Source organism: Babylonia areolata, chromosome 5 (genome assembly GCF_041734735.1).
Source record: "Babylonia areolata isolate BAREFJ2019XMU chromosome 5, ASM4173473v1, whole genome shotgun sequence".
Classification (NCBI taxonomy): domain Eukaryota; kingdom Metazoa; phylum Mollusca; class Gastropoda; order Neogastropoda; family Buccinidae; genus Babylonia; species Babylonia areolata.
The window spans coordinates 53,954,014-53,973,943 of NC_134880.1; the positions used below are offsets into that span (position 1 = coordinate 53,954,014).

Sequence of the window (19,930 nt, forward strand, 5' to 3'; positions counted from 1 at the left end):
TAACAATTAGGACCAACATCTGTCACTTACTGTCTAAAAAAACAAACACAAACACACAAAAAACCCCACTAAAAAACCCCCAAAAAACCCTGACATCTGAACTTTGTACATAATCAACAGCAGTGTATACATATTGGAGGGGCTAATGCATTTGTGTGACCTTAATCACCGGAAAATAATTCTAAAATGTCAATTTTTGTCAATACTTGTTTTTAATTGCAGCGAAGAGCATATCAGCAGTAAATAATGCATGACAAAAGGGAAGGTGACGTGGGATGGGGTAGGGTGGGGGGTGGGAAGAACGTGAGCGTAATTACAGCCTCTGTGATCTTTCCTTACTAATTGATTTATTCATTTTTTTCTGTTGATACCTTCTCTTTTTGGCTCACGAACTGACAGACGCACAATCAGACACACACACACACAGAATCGAAAGAGAACAATAACCAGTGTGACTGTGGGTTGAGTAAGACAATATTTGAGAGAAACTGGTGCAGTTAACTCATCATGAAAGGGGAATCACAACAGAACCCCTCTCCCCATCTTACCGGTACTTCACAACAACCAGTGACCAATGTGATCATAGAGCAGAATTCAAAACAAAAACAAAAAAGAAAAAAGAAAAGTAGTTCCACAGGAACCAGAAATAAACCTCATGGTAAAATCACCCCTACCCACACACAGGCCTCAAGGGGGTGGGAATAACACCTAACACCGACCCCTTCCCATCCCTACCCCCACAAAGTCCCGAAAGGGGCTGACCAAGATGCCATGGGAGAGAAACAACACATCACAGCACACAGAACACACTTAGCACACACACACACACACACAGTAAACTACTCGGCACAGATCCATCACCACACAGCACAAACTTACCACACACACACACACACACACAGTAAACTACTCGGCACAGATCCACCACCACACAGCACAAACTTACCACACACACACACACACAGTAAACTACTCGGCACAGATCCACCACCACACAGCACAAACTTACCACACAAACACACACACAAAGTAAACTACTCGGCACAGATCCACCACCACACAGCACAAACTTACCACACACACACACACACAGAGTAAACTACTCGGCACAGATCCACCACCACACAGCACAAACTTACCACACACACACACACACAGTAAACTACTCGGCACAGATCCATCACCACACAGCACAAACTTACCACACACACACACACACAGAGTAAACTACTCGGCACAGATCCATCACCACACAGCACAAACTTACCACACACACACACACAGAGTAAACTACTCGGCACAGATCCATCACCACACAGCACAAACTTACCACACACACACACACACACACACACACACACACAGTAAACTACTCGGCACAGATCCATCAGCACACAGCACAAACTTACCACACACACACACACACAGAGTAAACTACTCGGCACAGATCCACCACCACACAGCACAAACTTACCACACACACACACACACAGAGTCAACTACTCGGCACAGATCCATCACCACACAGCACAAACTTACCACACACACACACACACAGAGTAAACTACTCGGCACATATCCATCACCACACAGCACAAACTTACCACACAAACACACACACACAGTAAACTACTCGGCACAGATCCATCACCACACAGCACAAACTTACCACACACACACACACACACACACAGAGTAAACTACTCGGCACAGATCCATCACCACACAGCACAAACTTACCACACACACACACACACACACAGTAAACTACTAGGCACAGATCCACCACCACACAGCACAAACTTACCACACACACACACACACACACAGAGTAAACTACTCAGCACAGATCCATCACCACACAGCACAAACTTACCACACACACACACACACACACAGTAAACTACTCGGCACAGATCCACCACCACACAGCACAAACTTACCACACACACACACACACACAGTAAACTACTCGGCACAGATCCATCACCACACAGCACAAACTTACCACACACACACACACACACACACAGTAAACTACTAGGCACGGATCCATCACCACACAGCACAAACTTACCACACAAACACACACACACAGTAAACTACTAGGCACGGATCCATCACCACACAGCACAAACTTACCACACACACACACACACACACAGTAAACTACTCGGCACAGATCCATCACCACACAGCACAAACTTACCACACACACACACACACACACAGAGTTGCCTACTCAGCACAGATCCACACACACACACACACACACACACAGAGTTGCCTACTCGGCCACAGATCCACCACAAAGGCTATCACACAGCACAATCACACACACACGCACACACATATTCGTAACACAGCCACAGCTCCACCACCACCACCACCCCAGGTTATCTGCACTCCTTGGGGTGGCGGTGGGTGTCGAAGTCGACAATGAGACCCTTGATGCGTCCCAGCTTGGCGTGCAGATAGTTCAGGCGACGCTTGTCCTGCCAGAACTGGGCGTCATCCTTGTGTCGCTCATACTCCTCCATCACCTTGTCGTACAGCTCCTGGTCCACACACACACACGCACATCTCCATCACTGACATGACACACATTGATCTGTAATCTCCCATACTCTTGCTTGATTTTTTCCATTCACTTTCCCCATCCCATCCAGTCACACACATGCCTTAATCAAAGACACATCACACGCCATATTGCAATTTCTCATATTCCTTCATATTCCATCACACACCATCTTATAATTTCTCATATTCTTTCAATGGCATATCACACACTGTCTCCCGATTTCTCATATTCCTTCACTGACACATCATACACCATCTTGTAATTTCTCATATTCTTTCACTGCCACATCACACCACTATCTTGTAATTTCTAATATATTCCTTCATCACTTTGTCTTACAGTCCCTCAAGCACACACTTATTATCCTCAATAAAGGGCTTACAATCAAGTCAAGAGACGGCATTTTATTACGAAAAACTAAAAATGAAATTTGCTATACTTGTTTCTTTTTCTTTTTGGCACAGAAAAACAGACATGTTTTACCTAACCATGCATATGCTTATCCCCTGGTTTAATTCTAGTGAGGCAGCCACAGGCAACAAACTCTCAACTCAGGAGGAAAGACCGGACATCACAAAGGGGCAGTGGTAACAAAAAAACAAACATTTACTTACATCAAATTCTTGGGTGCCTTCTTTGGCGTTTAATATTCGCTCCTTGAAGTGTCGGAACTTTTGTGACACGCTCTCCACCCGTTTGTGCATGTGGCGATACTCCTGATAGAGACTGTTGAAATCTTCCTTGTACCGTTTCCTCTGGCTGCAGTTCTCAATTTCTGTGTACTGCCTGGAAATCAAAACACACACAAAAAAACATCATCACAGTTATGTCTGCGAATCAGTCACTCTAAATACTGTTTCTCTCTCTCTTACACATGGACACACAGGCACACGCACACACACACATAGTCACACTCACATGAGCACACAAACACATGCACACACACACACACACATATGCATACACACACACCTGGACCACAAAAAGGTTTATTTCATGGATCCCCAGTGGCGTTATAGGTCACTGGCTAATTAATTAATGCAAATTATTTTTTAATTCAATAAAGTCTTCACATCATGAAACTTCAGCTAAACCCTAGCTTGAGAACTGTTGTCAGGAGGCCAATCCATGATGCACTTTGTCAGAACAAGTGAACATAACTTACCTTATGAGGACATCACCTGGACATTTCTATACGTGATCACAACTGTCATGATTATTATTACTATCATTAAATGGATACTTATATCATGATGCTGTGCATACAACAAGGGAGTCACCGCTCTTCTCTCCTTTCTTGGTTTGTAGATTACAATCAGTTTACTTCTTATCTAAAAACAAAGTAAAACCAACTGCCACGGCAAACTGGTTAGTGTCGCAGACTGACAACTGGTGGGAAGCAGGTTTGATCCCAATCAGAGGTGGGTTTTTTCAGACCATGACTGGCTCCTACCCAACGCTGAGTGCGCTATGGGCCCAGATGGGAATACTGGGACCACACAGTCGAGGGTCATCCAGTTCATGGATACATCTTTGGGAGCACTGCTTAACTCTTTCCATATGAACGGCGAAAGAGACAACGTTAACAGCGTTTCACCCCGATTACCATCATCAAAATATTGCAAGCAGAAGGCTCTTATACTGAAGACGTGAATATTGACAAAGAATACCACAATTCTGACGACGGAAGCTAAAGGTTGGGTCATTCAGACACCCACTGGACATCCGAGGGGTCTGTGTAGAAGAGAAGAGAGGACTGGCCATACTGAGTGAGTTAAAACTTCCTGACCAACATTGCAGGTGTCTGTATTTCTCAGCCTGGTTGAACCTGGGATTACATTATGAAAGTCTAATCTTGTCAAGTTGTCCCAAACCTAAATGGACCTCCACAACAGCATCTTCATCATCCCCATAATCATTCATAATCACTGAAATAGAGAAAACAAAATGTTCCAAATTGTGAGGCACGAAAAAAAAAGTTCCATTCTCACATACAGAAATGTCTACACAAAAGGGAAAATGCTGACTGATAGTTTCAGTTTCAGTTTCAGTAGCTCAAGGAGGCGTCACTGCGTTCGGACAAAACCATATACGCTACACCACATCTGCCAAGCAGATGCCTGACCAGCAGCGTAACCCAACGCGCTTAGTCAGGCCTTGAGAACACACACACACACACACACACACACACACAAAAACAAAACAAAAAAAAACAACAAAAAAACACACACACACACACACACACACACACACAAAAAAAAAAAAACAACAACGGGGGAATAAATAATAGATAAGCTTGCATAAATAAATAAATAAATAATAATTATAATATAGAAAAAGGTAGTAGTAATAATATTAGTAATACTAATAAAATGATAATAATAAAACATAAATAAATAAATAGATAAGACAACAATGGTGATAAATAAGCAAATAAATGTAAAATATGAAGACACACATTCACACATACACCCACACATGCATAACAGAAATGCACCAGACATGCAGTTTCACATATATGAAAGCACAGTCAAATACATATAAACGTACATGAGCTCCAACACACACACACACACACGCATTACCGTGCACCTCCTCTACCCCCCTCCTCCACACACTCATTTCTAGTCTAAGTATCGCAGCTTCCACGGCACACACACACACACACACACACACAAACACACACTCACAGAAATGAACACTTACTTGTACAAGCACATATGAAAGCACAGTCAAATACATATAAACGTACATGAGCTCCAACACACACACATACACACACACACACACACATTACCTTGCACCTCCTCTACCCCCTCCTCCACACACTTATTTCTAGTCTACGTATCGCAGCTTCCACGGCACACACACACACACACAAACACACACTCACAGAGATGAACACTTACTTGTACAAGCACACACACATACGCCCATATCTCCCACCCCCAACCCCACACACGTACATACAAAGATATATATATATATATATATATATATACACGTTCCAATATCCTGTTGCTCCCACAGTGTAGGCATGCATACACTCACATACCTCATCCTCTACCCCACCTCCCCCCGCACTCCCACCTCCCCTCACACACACACACACACACACGTACACATATCTCTCCTGACACTTGTGTGCAATTTCACTCTCGCGCATTCACAAACGCACTCAAAAGCACAGACCCACACATACACACAAACACACACAGCCGCCACTGACTGGCCGCAAGAGGGATGGGAAAAGATCTCTGATGCCAAGAACGTGGCATCTAGTGTGTTGCTCGGTCTATTGTATTTGGAAAGGCCCACAGAGACTCTGTTCCGTTTTGAAGAAATTTGCGCAATGTTGGTTTGGAAATGATGCCGATATTTGTTTGATTTGCAAAGCATCGTGCTCTACCTTTCATGTTAGATTTGCGGCCGCTCCCTCTCTCTGCTTTTATTTCTTTGAGGCGATCGATGGTGTGATGGCCTTGTACCTGTTCTTTTTGGTATTCTTTGACTTTTCTGAGGATTTCCGATTTTCCTAGATGTAGGCTGCTCGTTGGTGTTGCGTTACCAGCAAGTCTGTCAGCTCGCTCATTTCCCTTAACACCTGCATGTCCCGGGCAGTATGACCATGTGAGTGACTGATAACATATGACCAATACTTCACGATTCAAGTGGCAAAAGTTGTAAACTCACGTGAGATAATCAGGAGGGGAAGCACCATCGTTATCACCTGAAACATTCATTCACATTATTATGTTCACACCTGCAACATAATGCTGACATAACATGACAAGAAGGGGTATGGGGAAGCAAAAAGAGAATGTGAAAAAATCAACAACAACAAAACAAGAGAGGCAAGACCTTCAAGACTCACCTGTGGCAAATTAAGTCCCCTAGCATTAATTACAGAGTAATTTCCCTTTTTTTTACTATCTGCACCAAAATGTTTGCAAAATAAATAAAACTTCCATGCTTAGCAAAAGAAGTTCCTGTTTGAACAAAAAATGATAATAATGACTGCTCTTGTTGTTGGGTCAGAATATCAGATCAAAGTGCCAAGTTTAGCGAATACAAAAAATATAAACAGTAAATGCAGTTTGCATATAATTAGGCTTCATATTTTATTTTTTTGTGCCCATCCCAGAGGTGCAATATTGTTTTAAACAAGATGACTGGAAAGAACTGAATTTTTCCTATTTTTATGCCAAATTTGGTGTCAACTGACAACATATTTGCAGAGAAAATGTCAATGTTCAAGTTTACCACGGACACACAGACACACACACACCCACACACAGACAACCGAACACCGGGTTAAAACATAGACTCACTTTGTTTACACAAGTGAGTCAACAATAGGTGAGGGTGAGAAGGGAGTACAAATGTAGTTCAGTTTCCTTGCAAAGGAATCATGCTGACTGGTCAAAGGTATCTCTGCTTGCTAACAAATAAAAGAATCGGTTTTAAGCTCTGCGATTGACTGACCGTGCATGAATAGGGAAGTTAATGTTTATATCTGTGTGCCACCTCCTGATCAATTTTCAGCTGATTTCTTAAAACATGAATTTTCAACTTTTTTTTTTTCCTTCCTGGATACTGTTTTTTGAGCTTGGTCTTTTTTTTTGTGATATATGTCAGAAAATGGCCAGTTATTCTATTACTAAATTTATCCACAAATAAGGTGTATTTGTGTTCATGTGCAGGGGTCAAGTTCACCGGGGGTGGGGGGTGGGGGGAGAATCACTTATATCCTGAAAATTTCAGTAAACAGGCTTTTGGAGACTGATTTACAAAAGCACTTGACAATCTCTCACAAGCACTTGAACACTATCTCTCAGAGGCACCTGCACACAATATCTCTCACAGGCGCCTGAATATAATATCTCCTTCATGCATTTGCACACTACCACCACCACCACTAAAACCCAACCACATACCATCTATCTACACACACCTATGTGCGTAAACACACACAAACTCAAGTGGTGTATTGGCCTCTGGCAATGCTCCCACCTAGGACACAAGATAATATGCGCATATGCAACTGAATCCAGCACTCAGCAATATTTTCAAAATCCTCCACTAGACACTGCACTGCAGCGATACGCTTTCCATGGGGAGAGCAACCCAATTTTCACAAAGAAAAATTTGTCCTGACATAAAGACACCACATCACCCCCCTCCACACCCAAACCCCTCCCACCTGTTTCCCTTTCCAACCTGCACCGGTAAAGCTCTCAAGATTTTTAACACCCACCCCCAAGCCCCATCCTCATTACCTTTGTCTTGATTCTCAGCATTAGAGCTGGGGGAGTGGGTCGCGATCATGTCGCTGGCTGCCCGGGTGGCCAGGGTCAAGGACGCCTGGTAGTGGTGGCTGTTGCTGTGACCATGGGGGGCTGGGTGGTGGTCGCTGTGAAGCCCCCCTCCCCCCATCCCTGCCTTGGCCTGGGCAGGGTAGTGGTGGTGGTGTTGGGGGCCCTGCTGCTGTTGCTGCTGCTGCTTGTTCTGGTGGGATATGCGCTGCTTCTTGGTGGGGATGTCCGGTGTGTCTTCCACTGCTACTGGGTTCCGCTTGTGGGCACCACCCTGCTGAAAGCATGAATGACTTCATTTATACAGGGTGTACACACATTTCTACACTTAGGTTATGTGTTAACAGCTCAACATCTACAAACAAACACATAAAGACAAAAACAACAAGAAACAATCAATTGCCTGCAAAGAAACATTCAAGAACCTGCAAAGCAAACACAGAAACAATCAAATGGCTTAAAAGCAAACACAGAAACAATCAAATGCCTGCACAGCTAACACACACACACACACACACACATTACAGCCGTGCTGAAGACACACACACACATAATATCACCACAATACCTTTAAAAGAAGAAAGAGGGAAAAACAACAACAAAATATGCACACACACACACAAAACAAAAACAAAAAAAACAACAACAAAAAACAATCACGCAGAAGAGGCAAAGGGTGACAATAGTATAAGAAAATTAAAAGAATAATAAAAGGACTAAGTTAAAGATTCCACAGCCTATTATGACTATCGGGACAGTGAATTCATATCAACTGTGCATTGGAAGACGAGGCCCAATCTTCTTCAAACTCCTCCCCCCTGCCCAAAGTTAGGTATCCATTCACACCTGGTTGGAGCGAGGAGAACTAGAATCAAGTGCCTTTCCCAAGGAGGGCAAACACCATGCCAAATTGGTGCCTTGAACCCCGAACAAAATCATTCAGACCATGCCATTCCCCACCCGTTCCACCCCCACCCTGTGTTTTCCACCACTGTGTCTGTCTCTCACCAGAGGCGCAGTGCCGCGGTCTGCAGGGTGGACAGCAGGGGACACAGACCGGGGCGCCGACCCCTTGGGGTCCTGCTGCTGCTGGTTCCTGCACACCAACGTTGCTTCAGTAAAGCAAAGCAGCTTTGCCGTTCTTTTTTTTGTTGTCCTGGGGTGGGTTGCATGAGCGAACTTAGCAGTGCTAAGCTTGCTTATCGTTAAGAATAGTCTTAACTCCACGGTAAAGTCCATGTACTCAGGGACATTCTTAACACTAAGCAAACTTGGTCTTAACTCCACGGTTAAGTCCATGTACTTAGGGACATTCTTAACACTAAGCAAACTTGGTCTTAACTCCACGGTAAAGTCCATGTACTTAGGGACATTCTTACACTAAGCAAACTTGGTCTTAACTCCACGGTGAAGTCCATGTACTTAGGGACATTCTTAACACTAAGCAAACTTAGTGCTGCGAAGAATGTCTCATGCAACCCACCCCTGGTCTTATTTCATTCTCAGTCCATGTTTTACACAAACCTAGGTTAGGCTCTCAAGGCCTGATGAGGGCACTGGATTCACGCAAAGGTCAGGCAGAAGCTGCCATGATGCAGCACAATACGGATCAATCAGCATGCTTTGACACCCACTTCAAACTAAACCACTGTTCTTCTGTTGCTGCTGCTGCTGTTGTTCAGAAGCTGTTGGTTCAGAAGCTATGTCAAAGAAGAAAAACGGGAACAAATAGCAGAAGATATCTTGTAACACAACCATGAGTAAAACCATCTACTGAAACAAATGTTACAGAAATAAATGTAAACTAGCTTAATTTTCCGGAGTCAGCATCCAGCTCAGGATACCTGAAACCCAGTCCTTTTCATGTTCTATCTATTCTTGTTCATAGGGTTTTATATCATCAGAAAGCATATTTGTTTATCAAACCTTTTACTGGACATTTACAACATAAAAGTTTAATTTAAACAAAATGTAGGATAACAATTCTTCAACAGATGGTGAATCTAAAGACCTTATTCTAATCTATGGGAACAGAAAAAATGTAGGAGCAAAAGCGGAACGAAATAGTAACGACTTACCAACTGTATTATCAAAAAAAACAAAAAAACAAAAAGAAACAACCCCACCTTTTGCAAAAAAAGAAGAGGAGAAAATCTTCAATTTATGGGCATACACATATTCACAATCAAGCAGTGGCCTAGTGGTAATGCACCGCACTAGGAAGCCGGTCACATGTTCTAATCCCAAAAATGGACCAGGATTCTTTAACGGACTTAAGTCCCTCCCCAACCCCTCCAGCAATCCTTGAGTGAAGCTTTGTGTTGATGATTCAGATGCGACAATAAACCAGGGTACCAAGTGCATGCACTTAGAGCATGTAAAACAATCCGCACAACAAGAGATATGTCCCTGGCAAAATTCTGCAGAAAAATCCACTTTAATACAGAAACAAATATGCCTGTAGCTTACAAAAAAAAAAAGAAAAAAAAAAAGAGGGTGTGGGGGTGGTGACATTCTATTGTGGTGATGCCCTATTCCTGGGAGAGTAAACCAGATTTTGCACAGACAAATAATAATAATAATATGCAGGCTTATAGACTGCAGTACCCTCATTTCAGATGGGGCTCACTGCGCTTTACAATAAAATATACAAATCTAAGACTACAATAAAATATACAAATTTAAGACAAAGTGACGTGAAAAAAAAAAAAAAAAAATAAATAAATACAATTTAAAAAAATCAACATAGTCTCACATCACATTGACTAAAATATTCATTATTTCAGACTAAGCGACAGAAAAATCTGCTCAGGACACAGAAGAAATGCACACTACAGTATACTACAAGTCACACCCACACACACATTCCTCACTCACTTTTTCAGGAGCTCTCGGTCTGCCTCCGTGTAAAAAGGGCCAGTCAGCACGCACGTTCTGCCAAGCATGTCGGGCCAGACTGTGAGAGTTGTCCTTGTTCATCACAGACACCTGCTTCAGGATGGCCCCCAGTGAGTTCCGGTCCTTCTCTCGTATACCGTCTGTGTGGGTAGTAGGCAACAAACCCATCAGGGTACTGGTGGGGTCATAGTGATAATCCGGACACTGTGGGGTTTGCGGTGTGTGCGTGTGCGTGTGCGTGTGTGTGTGCGTGTGTGTGTGTCCCCATGCCTTAACTGTCTAAGTGCATGTGTGTAAAATATACATGAGAGACAAATGATTGAATTAACTTTAGTCATCAATAAATGATTTTTATTTTCCAAGTGTGATATAATAAGGGAATGATACAATTCTTTTTTTTTTCTTTTTTTTTTTAATCCAACTTACAAAAAACAAAAAGAAAAAAATCTGAGAAAAAAAATTAAAGGAAATGAAAAGAAAGGGAAAAAAGAGAGAGAAAAAAAGTGTGTGTGTGTGTGTGTGTGTGTGTGTGTGAGTCAGTGTGCGTGTGTACTCAAAAATTCAAAATTTGAGGCATGCATGCATTCCACATTTGAGTAAACATGAATAGAGGAAAACTGTTAACATAGTGACTGAAGAATTACGAGCCTGTAGATGAGTATGTGTGTTTTGTGAAAAAAGTTATCCTCACAGTAAGACAATCACATAATTTACAAAATGCCAAACTGTCCACTACCCACCAACTGACAGCCATTACCTCCCTTCCCTTAGGTTACATATCCTTCCTGCCTGTAGATGAGTATTCTCACAGACAAGCACTGTGATGAAAAATGTCAGTGGTTAGAATGGACAGGTGGTCAATTTCTTAAGGGCACCTGTGTACTTTTTCAAACGTGCATGCATGGTTAACTGTAAATTTATGTGTGAAGTGAGCTGGTAAAATAAAAGTAACCCAAAGGTAAGAGTTGTCTTAAAGATGACTGTTGGACCTCCACAAGGAAATCTCTTGCCATGCCTTAACAATGGAAGAAGGTCACTGAAGTCTGAGGCGATGTATTGTATTGTATTGTATTGTATTGTATTATATTGTATTCTTTAACTTTTGAATAACATTTGTCACAACAGATTTCTCTGTGCACAATTCAGGCAGACGATCTTCCAGCAGCTCCACAAAGGACTGTCTGATGGTGATGTTTTTCAGCTTAGCGATGTTGAGCCGTTTTGAAGCCTTCTGGCCTTGGGGGCGTCTCTTGGGCTGGATTCGAATATTCAGCTTCGAGACTACAAGGCGATGGTCTGTCCAACACTCGGCGCCGCACATGGTCTTTGTTACACGTACATCTTGCCTATCCCTTTTCCTGACGATGACATAATCGATGAGATGCCAATGCTTTGAGCGAGGGTGCATCCATGACGTCCTCTTACGGGTAGCAAGGCAGAAAACTGTTGGTTATCAACAGTTCATGCTCTGCACAGGTCTGAAGCAAAAGCAATCCATTTGGGTTGCAGTGGCCCACACCATGCTTTCCAATCACTCCATCCCAGGAGATGTAGTCAGAGCCAACTCTAGCATTGAAGTCCCCAAGAATGATGAGCTTGTCTGCTTTAGGGATAGCAGCAATGACAGAGTGAAGGTCCTCGTAGAACTTTGCCTTCACTTCATCCAGGTTGGTCATGGTTGGGGCGTAGGCACTGACAATGGTGAGGTGCTTCTGGCCAGATGCCAGTGGGAGTTTCATGGTCATAAGCCTATCGTTGACTCACTTTGGGATTCCAGCTAGCTTGCTGACAAGTGCTGTTTTTACTGCAAAACCAACGCCAGCCTTGCATCGCTCTTCGCTTCCTCGTCCACTCCAGAAGAAGGTGTAACCAGATCCCTGTTCACAGAGCTCGCCTTCGCCTGCAAGCCGAGTCTCACTCAAGACAAGGTAGATTAAAAAATATATAATAAAATAGTGGACACAACCTGGCACAAATGTGTCAGTATGTGGTGGAGAAGTTATACAACCGGGTTTGAAGAAAATCGATATGCACAAAAACACTGAACTGCACTACATAACACAATATATAGACAAGCATACAAGCACATAAACATAGGCATGAGAATCATTACACAACACAATATGTGTGCATGCACAAAGTGAACAAACACAAGCATGAGGCTCACCTTTCATGAGTCTCGCTAATAGCTCAGGCTTCTTGTATGATCTCAAAGCCAAAAGATGTATCACTCTGTCTCTGCAAACAGCAAGTTATACAAGAAAATGACAAGATACTGTTTTAAATAGCTGCAAATAGTTTGACTGATCACCAAAGACCACAAAAACAAATAATCCAGTTACTTCCAGCTCTTTCCCCCAGGTCATCAACGTACAGTTTTACTAGGTTAAATGATAAAAAGTATATAATTATGTTTTCTTGAAAACATTCTTTTTTTCTCTAGAAGAAACGCATAATCAAAATTATAATGTTCACATCTGAAAATTCCAAGGCAACAACTGGATGATTTGTCAACTTGAAATATTACTGTTTATGCTAATTGGAGATGGAAAACACACTACTGAACATGGTCTTCCACAGGATTTCTTTAAACCTTTCTGGTCTCAAAAATATTTTCATTTCCTCACACTAACACTCTCCCTTATCAGTCAATTTATCACATCTTCTCACAATTGTGTTTTCTGTCCATTATTTAACAACAAATATCAAGCTGAAATTTTATATGTACATGGGTCTGTGTGTTCATGTATTGTACTAACTGCAATTTGTATTGAATTAAAATATGTTTCAGTTTCAGTTTCACTTTCTCAAGGAGGCGTCACTGCGTTCGGACAAATCCATACACGCTACACCACATCTGTCGAGCAGATAGATGCCTGACCAGCAGCATAACCCAACGCGCTTAGTCAGGCCTTGAGTGCATGCTTACATATTTGTGTACCTATGAAAGTGGATTTCATTTTACGTAATTTCGCCAGAGGACAACACTCTCGTTGCCATGGGTTCTTTTTCAGTGCGCCAAGTGCGTGCTGCACACGGGACCTCGGTTTATCGTCTCATCCGAAAGACTGGACGCTCAGTTTGATGTTCCAGTCAAACTTAGGAGAAAGGGCGAGAGCGGGATTCGAACCCACACCCTCACGGACTCTCTGTATTGGCAGCTGAACGTCTTAACCATTCTGCCACCTTCCTCCTAAAATATGTATATATCACAACAGATTTCTCTGGTGTGAAAAATATTCTGGCTGCTCTCCATGGGGAAAGAACATCGCGATAGTGGCAGTGTCACCCTTTTTTTTCTCTGCCTGCAAGTGAAGTGTATTTGTTTCCCTGTCAAAATGGATTTTTCTACAAAATTTTGCATGGGAAAACCCTGTTGTTGGATGGGTTCTTTTACATTTTATGCTAAATGCATGCTACACACAGGACCTCGGTTTACATCTTATATGAATGACTAGCATCCAGACCACCACTCAAGGTCTAGTGGAGGGACAGAAAATACTGCCAAGTGTGGGATTCCATCCTGTGCTCTCTGATTCCCTCGTTCCCTTGGCAGACACGTCATCACTAGGCCATCTGTGTGTGTGCTTTATCATATGTGTGCATGTGCACTTTGTGTTGTGTACCTGCCCATGTGCATGCATGAGTGTGTTGCGTGAATATGTTATCAGTGTGTATTGTTAATGCTACAATAAATACATGGGGCTTCACAGCCAACTGGCATTAATCTCTTGTCTAATAATACCCTTGAAATCAGTATGGCTGCCTGTATAGCAGGTTTAAAATATACACATAAAACCCCACTCATTAACATAAGCAAGCACAGGAGTTGCAGCCTATAAATTCAGAAAAAAAGAACAATACAAATCCAACACATGAACAGTGTCATTGTCTATTCATGTTCAGACAGAGGCATCATCAAAAAACTTCAACGTCAGATCTCCCCACATCCCCCTGACCTGTAGGGCATGTTGATGACACCGGACGTCTGTTTGCTCTTGGTCTGTCCTTCCAGCTTCAAGACCCCATTACTGGACACCAGGGATTTCCCCAAGGAGTGGTTGACACTAAATGGTTGGTGTGGAGACAGAGCTCTGGATGGAGGGGGGGTTACACGACCAGGTGCAGATGGGGAAGGTCGGGTGGCTGTAACCAGGGTGGGTCTAGAGGCCTGCAGGGGTTTGTACTGACTGCTGGGGATCACCTTCTTCACCATCTTGCCCCTGAAGCGGCTGCTCATCTTGATCTCTTTGGCGCTGCAAACATGAGACAGTGGGAGATGACAGAAAGGCGTTTGTCAAACAGCAGCTTCATCAATACACGACATGGCCTTCTCTTTCTTTAGTTTTATGAACCAACTAAGTCATACTTTAATTACCCCATAAATACTCTGTTTCCTGCTGCAAGCTTGCTGGGTAAAGTACAATACCATATACACAGGTATCAATTAAGAAAAATGGAAAGACCAAAGAAAGTCTCTCATCTTTAATTGAAAAAATATTGAATAAAAAAGAGGCTAATATTTCACTGAATTAAAAAAACAACAACAAAAAACCTACTGGCATCCAAAACATCAACAGTCAATTAACTGGCTGTTGACTTCATTCTGTAATAAATATGCATATAAACATTCATGCGTGCACACACAGACACACAAACCCACCAGATTTTCTTGGACTCATTATCAGCAATGGCAATTTTCTTGCGTGTATCTGTGTAAACATCATTGTTGGCATGGGTGGTGACTTTATATTGCATGCTGCCCAAACAATGGAGACCACTGGCCTGCCTGAAAAGAGAAAAAAAACACTCTACCATTAATCACAAGGGACAATTTAACAAAAAAAAAAAAAAAAAAAAAAAAAAAATATATATGTTCATCTGCTGTTCTTGACCCACATTACTGGTATACAATATTCTGTGTATCATGTATGGAAACACAGTCAGAAAAACACTGCCATACTATGATCTAAAAATTACACTGCTGTATGCAAGAATGTCTGTGTGCATAATTGCATGAGTGAATGTTGAGGGAAAACAACTACTGTACTGCTTCTTAAAAAAAAGTGTGACACTGACATATCATCAGTATTTTCATTCAGCCTCTGACACTGTAAACACATGTCAACTGGAACAGGAGTTAAAAAAAAAAAAAAAAAAAAAAAAAAAAAAAATCCAAAGATCTACATGCACCTTGCGCAAACAACAAAAAAATCTTTATTTATGTGGTATGATAGTCAGCCGTGTCCAACTATGACCATTAGAACAGCAGAGGAGGCAAATGCTGTCAAGACTATCTGGGCTAGATTTTGATAATGCAGAGAGTGTCTTGCCAAAGTTACACCTGACTCTCTCGGCCAAGAGGACTTTAGAACAGTCACCATTGAGGATGGTCCCCAATGGTCAACTAGCCCCCAAAGCTGCAGCCCTTTAAAGCCAGTGTAATCTTGTCTCCTAGTTCGAGAGTCATAGTCCCTCACAACAGGCTAAACTGTAAATGAATTCCCACTGCAGTGGAGAAACCACTGATCATTCACCTCTCACTTTGATGTTGGCCCAGCTTTAAAGTTATGTCAGTCTGATCAAGCCGAGTGAGACAGGCCATTCTACAAGTCTATAAATATGACAAACCACTTACAAGCAAGATCTTACACCTGTCAAGAGTTTCTAATCAATCAAACGACCTTGATACACTAACATGTTTATGTCATAATGAAGACTGGAATCAGACTATCAAAACCCGACTAAACTGCCCACAAAAATGTATGCAACAGCTAAGACAAAAACCAATACCTTGTACTGATCTGTTGTATACAGTCAAAGCTCCCATTTGCAACACCCTGCAGGTTTGCCAAGGTTAACTTGAAGCTGCGTTCTTCTGCTTTTGCATTATCAGATGATGACACCTGACCAGGTATATTCATCACCTGCAATGAAAAACAACACAAACCAACACTAAGTGAAGGTGAAGATGTATCAACAGCCAATACCAGGAAGCAGAAGACATATATATCTATGTCCAGTGAGCATCAGACTTTGAAGATAACTTTTACTTTTATTGAACACAGTTTGAACTTGCATTGCTGAAGAATGTTTATTAATTCAAAGTTAAACAAATGATTTTAAAAATTAATTTTTAATATTACACAAAGTAGTGCGAACTGTTTCCACTTTGGCACGTTTCCATGTATTTCTGTAGAAAGCAACAACAACAGCCAATGGGGACAGCCTGAGAAGATTTATTTTCGTTTGCTTGTGTTTTTATTGTTTTGTTGTTTTTCTTGGGTTTTTTTTGTGTGACTCACTTGTGTAAACAAAGTGAGTCTATGTTTTAACCCGGTGTTCGGTTGTCTGTGTGTGTGTGTGTGTGTGTGTCGTGTGTCCGTGGTAAACTTTAACAATGACATTTTCTCTGCAAATACTTTGTCAGTTGACACCAAATTTGGCATAAAAATAGGAAAAATTCAGTTCTTTCCAGTCATTTGTTTAAAACAATATTGTACCTCTGGGATGGGCACAAATTTTTTTTAAAAAGAAGCCTAATTATATGCAAACTGCATTTACTGTTATATTTATATTTTTTGTATTCTCTAAACTTGGCACTTTGACCTCTTATTCCGACACAACAACAAGAGGAGTCATTATATTCATTTTTTGTTCAAAACAGGAACTTCTTTTGCTAAGCATGAAATTTTTATTTATTTTGCAAACGTTTTGGTGCAGATAGTAAAAAAGGGAAATTACTCTGTAATTAGTGCTAGGGGACTTAATTTATCACAAGTGAGTCTTGAAGGCCTTGCCTCTCTTGTTTTTGTTTGTTTTGTTTTTGTTTTTTGTGTTGTTGTTTTTTCAGTTTTGTTTTTTGTTTTTTGCTTGCTACTTAAAGATCTACTTAATTAAAGATCTTATACTACTAAAAAAAATGTACTATAGTCAGAAAAAAAAAGAAAAAAGACAAAGACAACAGCAAAAAGAGTTCACACACACACACACACAAATAGTACTGAAGAGAGAGAGAGAGAGAGACATAGAGAGATCTACTCTTACGAATATAATACACAGATCTATACAAGAGCAGCAAGATGGAAAGTAAAGTACTCCAACCCAACACAGAATATCAAAGGTCAAGTGAGATAACAGGATATATATATGTTTTGATGCATGCATGTTCTGTTCCATGAAATTCTTTGTTTTTCTTACAAGTATGTTCCGCTATTTATATTCTGCCACTTGCAACTCCATCATCAGTACGACAGTAGGGCACAGTGCCAATCAATTATTTCCAACTGCCTCTTTCTTAGTCACCAACCAAAGAATGCCAAGGAAACTGGAAAGATGAAGTAAATAATGGGTTTGCTGCAAACTTTGCTCTAATCACAAAGGAGAATGAATCAGTGAATGTTACTCACTTACTGATTCTGATTAGTTAAAACAACAACAATAAAAAAAACAACTGACATTAACATGAGAAATTCTCAGCTTTTTGTGTTAAAGTATCATGATGTGATGAAATTATTCACTTTTGCTCTCAGTTTTTTACCAAAAAGTATTTGCTAAAAGAAAAAAAGTATTAGTGGATTATAGCACCAGTCTTATTTACTATTTAGCATGGAAAGTGAAGTATCCATTAGTAAAGCCTTACATTAAATCAAAGACCTCATGGCAGACTTCTCACAAAAGCCCTTCTCCATGCAATTCCACATACCTGGAACCCCTATGTAAATTGTAATGCATCTGTGTTCATTTTTTAAAAACAGCGACTGTGAGGTGTATAAAACTGTGAAGTAAAACTGAATTAGTCAACTGCTGACTCACTGCGGATGAATGTTATATAACACATTCTGACATCATTTTCTCATGCACGAAGGGCTGAAACCTTGGGAAGTTAGACCAATCATGAAATACATCAGTCTGAAGTCAAGGCTGGACTCTTCTGAACCAAACAACTGACCTGGGTACAATTCTGCAAATGCTTGTCCATAATGTACAAACGCGCGTGCGCACGCGCGCGCACACACACACACACACAATCAATCAGATACACTGCAGAAAACATACCCCACTGTTGTTGGTAAAGTGAATTGTTGGTTTTTGGCTGCATGATTCCTGAAACAAACATCAAATACAAATTACAAAATAATCATAACTAAGATGGAACAAACTGAAACAACAACAGCAAAATAACATCAGGCAGAAACAACTTTAACAAGTTAAACTAATTCATATTGTAACTGTACACATCTATATACAACAAAATAAACTTCAGTAAACGACTATTTGAAGGCAGTTGTCAGCACTGCGAAAACAAGTGTACTATTTATGAACAAACCATTTAAGAGATGTAGTCTATAAGTATGACCAATGTACGCATGAAAGATCCTGCTGGCTAAGACAGAGATCTTAAGATACTCTGTGCTGTGCGTGCAAATGCGCATGTCACTTAGTGCACACATCATTAACTATGTTTAATTAATCCTTTTCATGCCCTGTGGCACAAAGCAGCCACCAGAGATCTCCACTGCTGCCTATCATGTGCTGCCCTAGCTATGTTCCCCCCAGGTGTAACTAGTGTACATCACTGCATCAGTGCTAAATTCTATCGTGTGCCTGCTCACACACACAAAATATGCACACTCACACAGACCTACATACACAAGCCACACATAGACAAAAAAACAGAGTGAGAGAGAGAGAGAGAGAGAGAGAGAGAGAGAGAGAGAGAGAGAGAGAGAGAGAGAGAGAGAGAGGAGACAGAACTCGGAGCGTTTAATATAAGGTCACCAACCTGTACACATAATTATGATTCCATGTGTTGTACACACACACACACACACAAAGATAAACCATACTTTGAGCAGAATAACAAAAAAAATTAGTAATGACATATGAAGGAGAATGACAAAGAATAACTTTTCAATGCAGCACATAAATAATACTACTGTCTATAGACTGTGTGTATACAGTACAAAAAACAAGTTTAATGAAGTAAATATTACAATCACTAAATCAGTGTATCACTGCATTGCATCTACATGATAACTGAGATATAACTAACTTTACAGTCTGTGATACAGTACATTGTGGCTGATAAAACTGACTTTAGTCTTTACAACTGATTTGTTGTGAGATTGTCAGT

The 19,930-nt window shown here is 41.2% G+C and overlaps 1 protein-coding gene across 1 annotated transcript in view; it reads right to left on the reverse strand.

The window, feature by feature from the left end:
* Window positions 1-2,137: 2,137 nt before the first annotated feature.
* The window catches only part of LOC143282311 (RNA polymerase II elongation factor ELL-like), an 18,974-nt gene continuing 1,181 nt past the window's right edge, over window positions 2,138-19,930 (reverse strand). Inside the window, 12 exon segments of the mRNA XM_076587912.1 lie at window positions 2,138-2,558; window positions 3,196-3,367; window positions 6,275-6,311; window positions 7,861-8,173; window positions 8,905-8,992; window positions 10,774-10,811; window positions 10,813-10,934; window positions 12,962-13,032; window positions 14,754-15,050; window positions 15,458-15,583; window positions 16,588-16,721; window positions 18,853-18,900. Coding sequence (XP_076444027.1) covers window positions 2,397-2,558; window positions 3,196-3,367; window positions 6,275-6,311; window positions 7,861-8,173; window positions 8,905-8,992; window positions 10,774-10,811; window positions 10,813-10,934; window positions 12,962-13,032; window positions 14,754-15,050; window positions 15,458-15,583; window positions 16,588-16,721; window positions 18,853-18,900 — 1,608 coding nt within the window. The 3' untranslated portion in view covers window positions 2,138-2,396.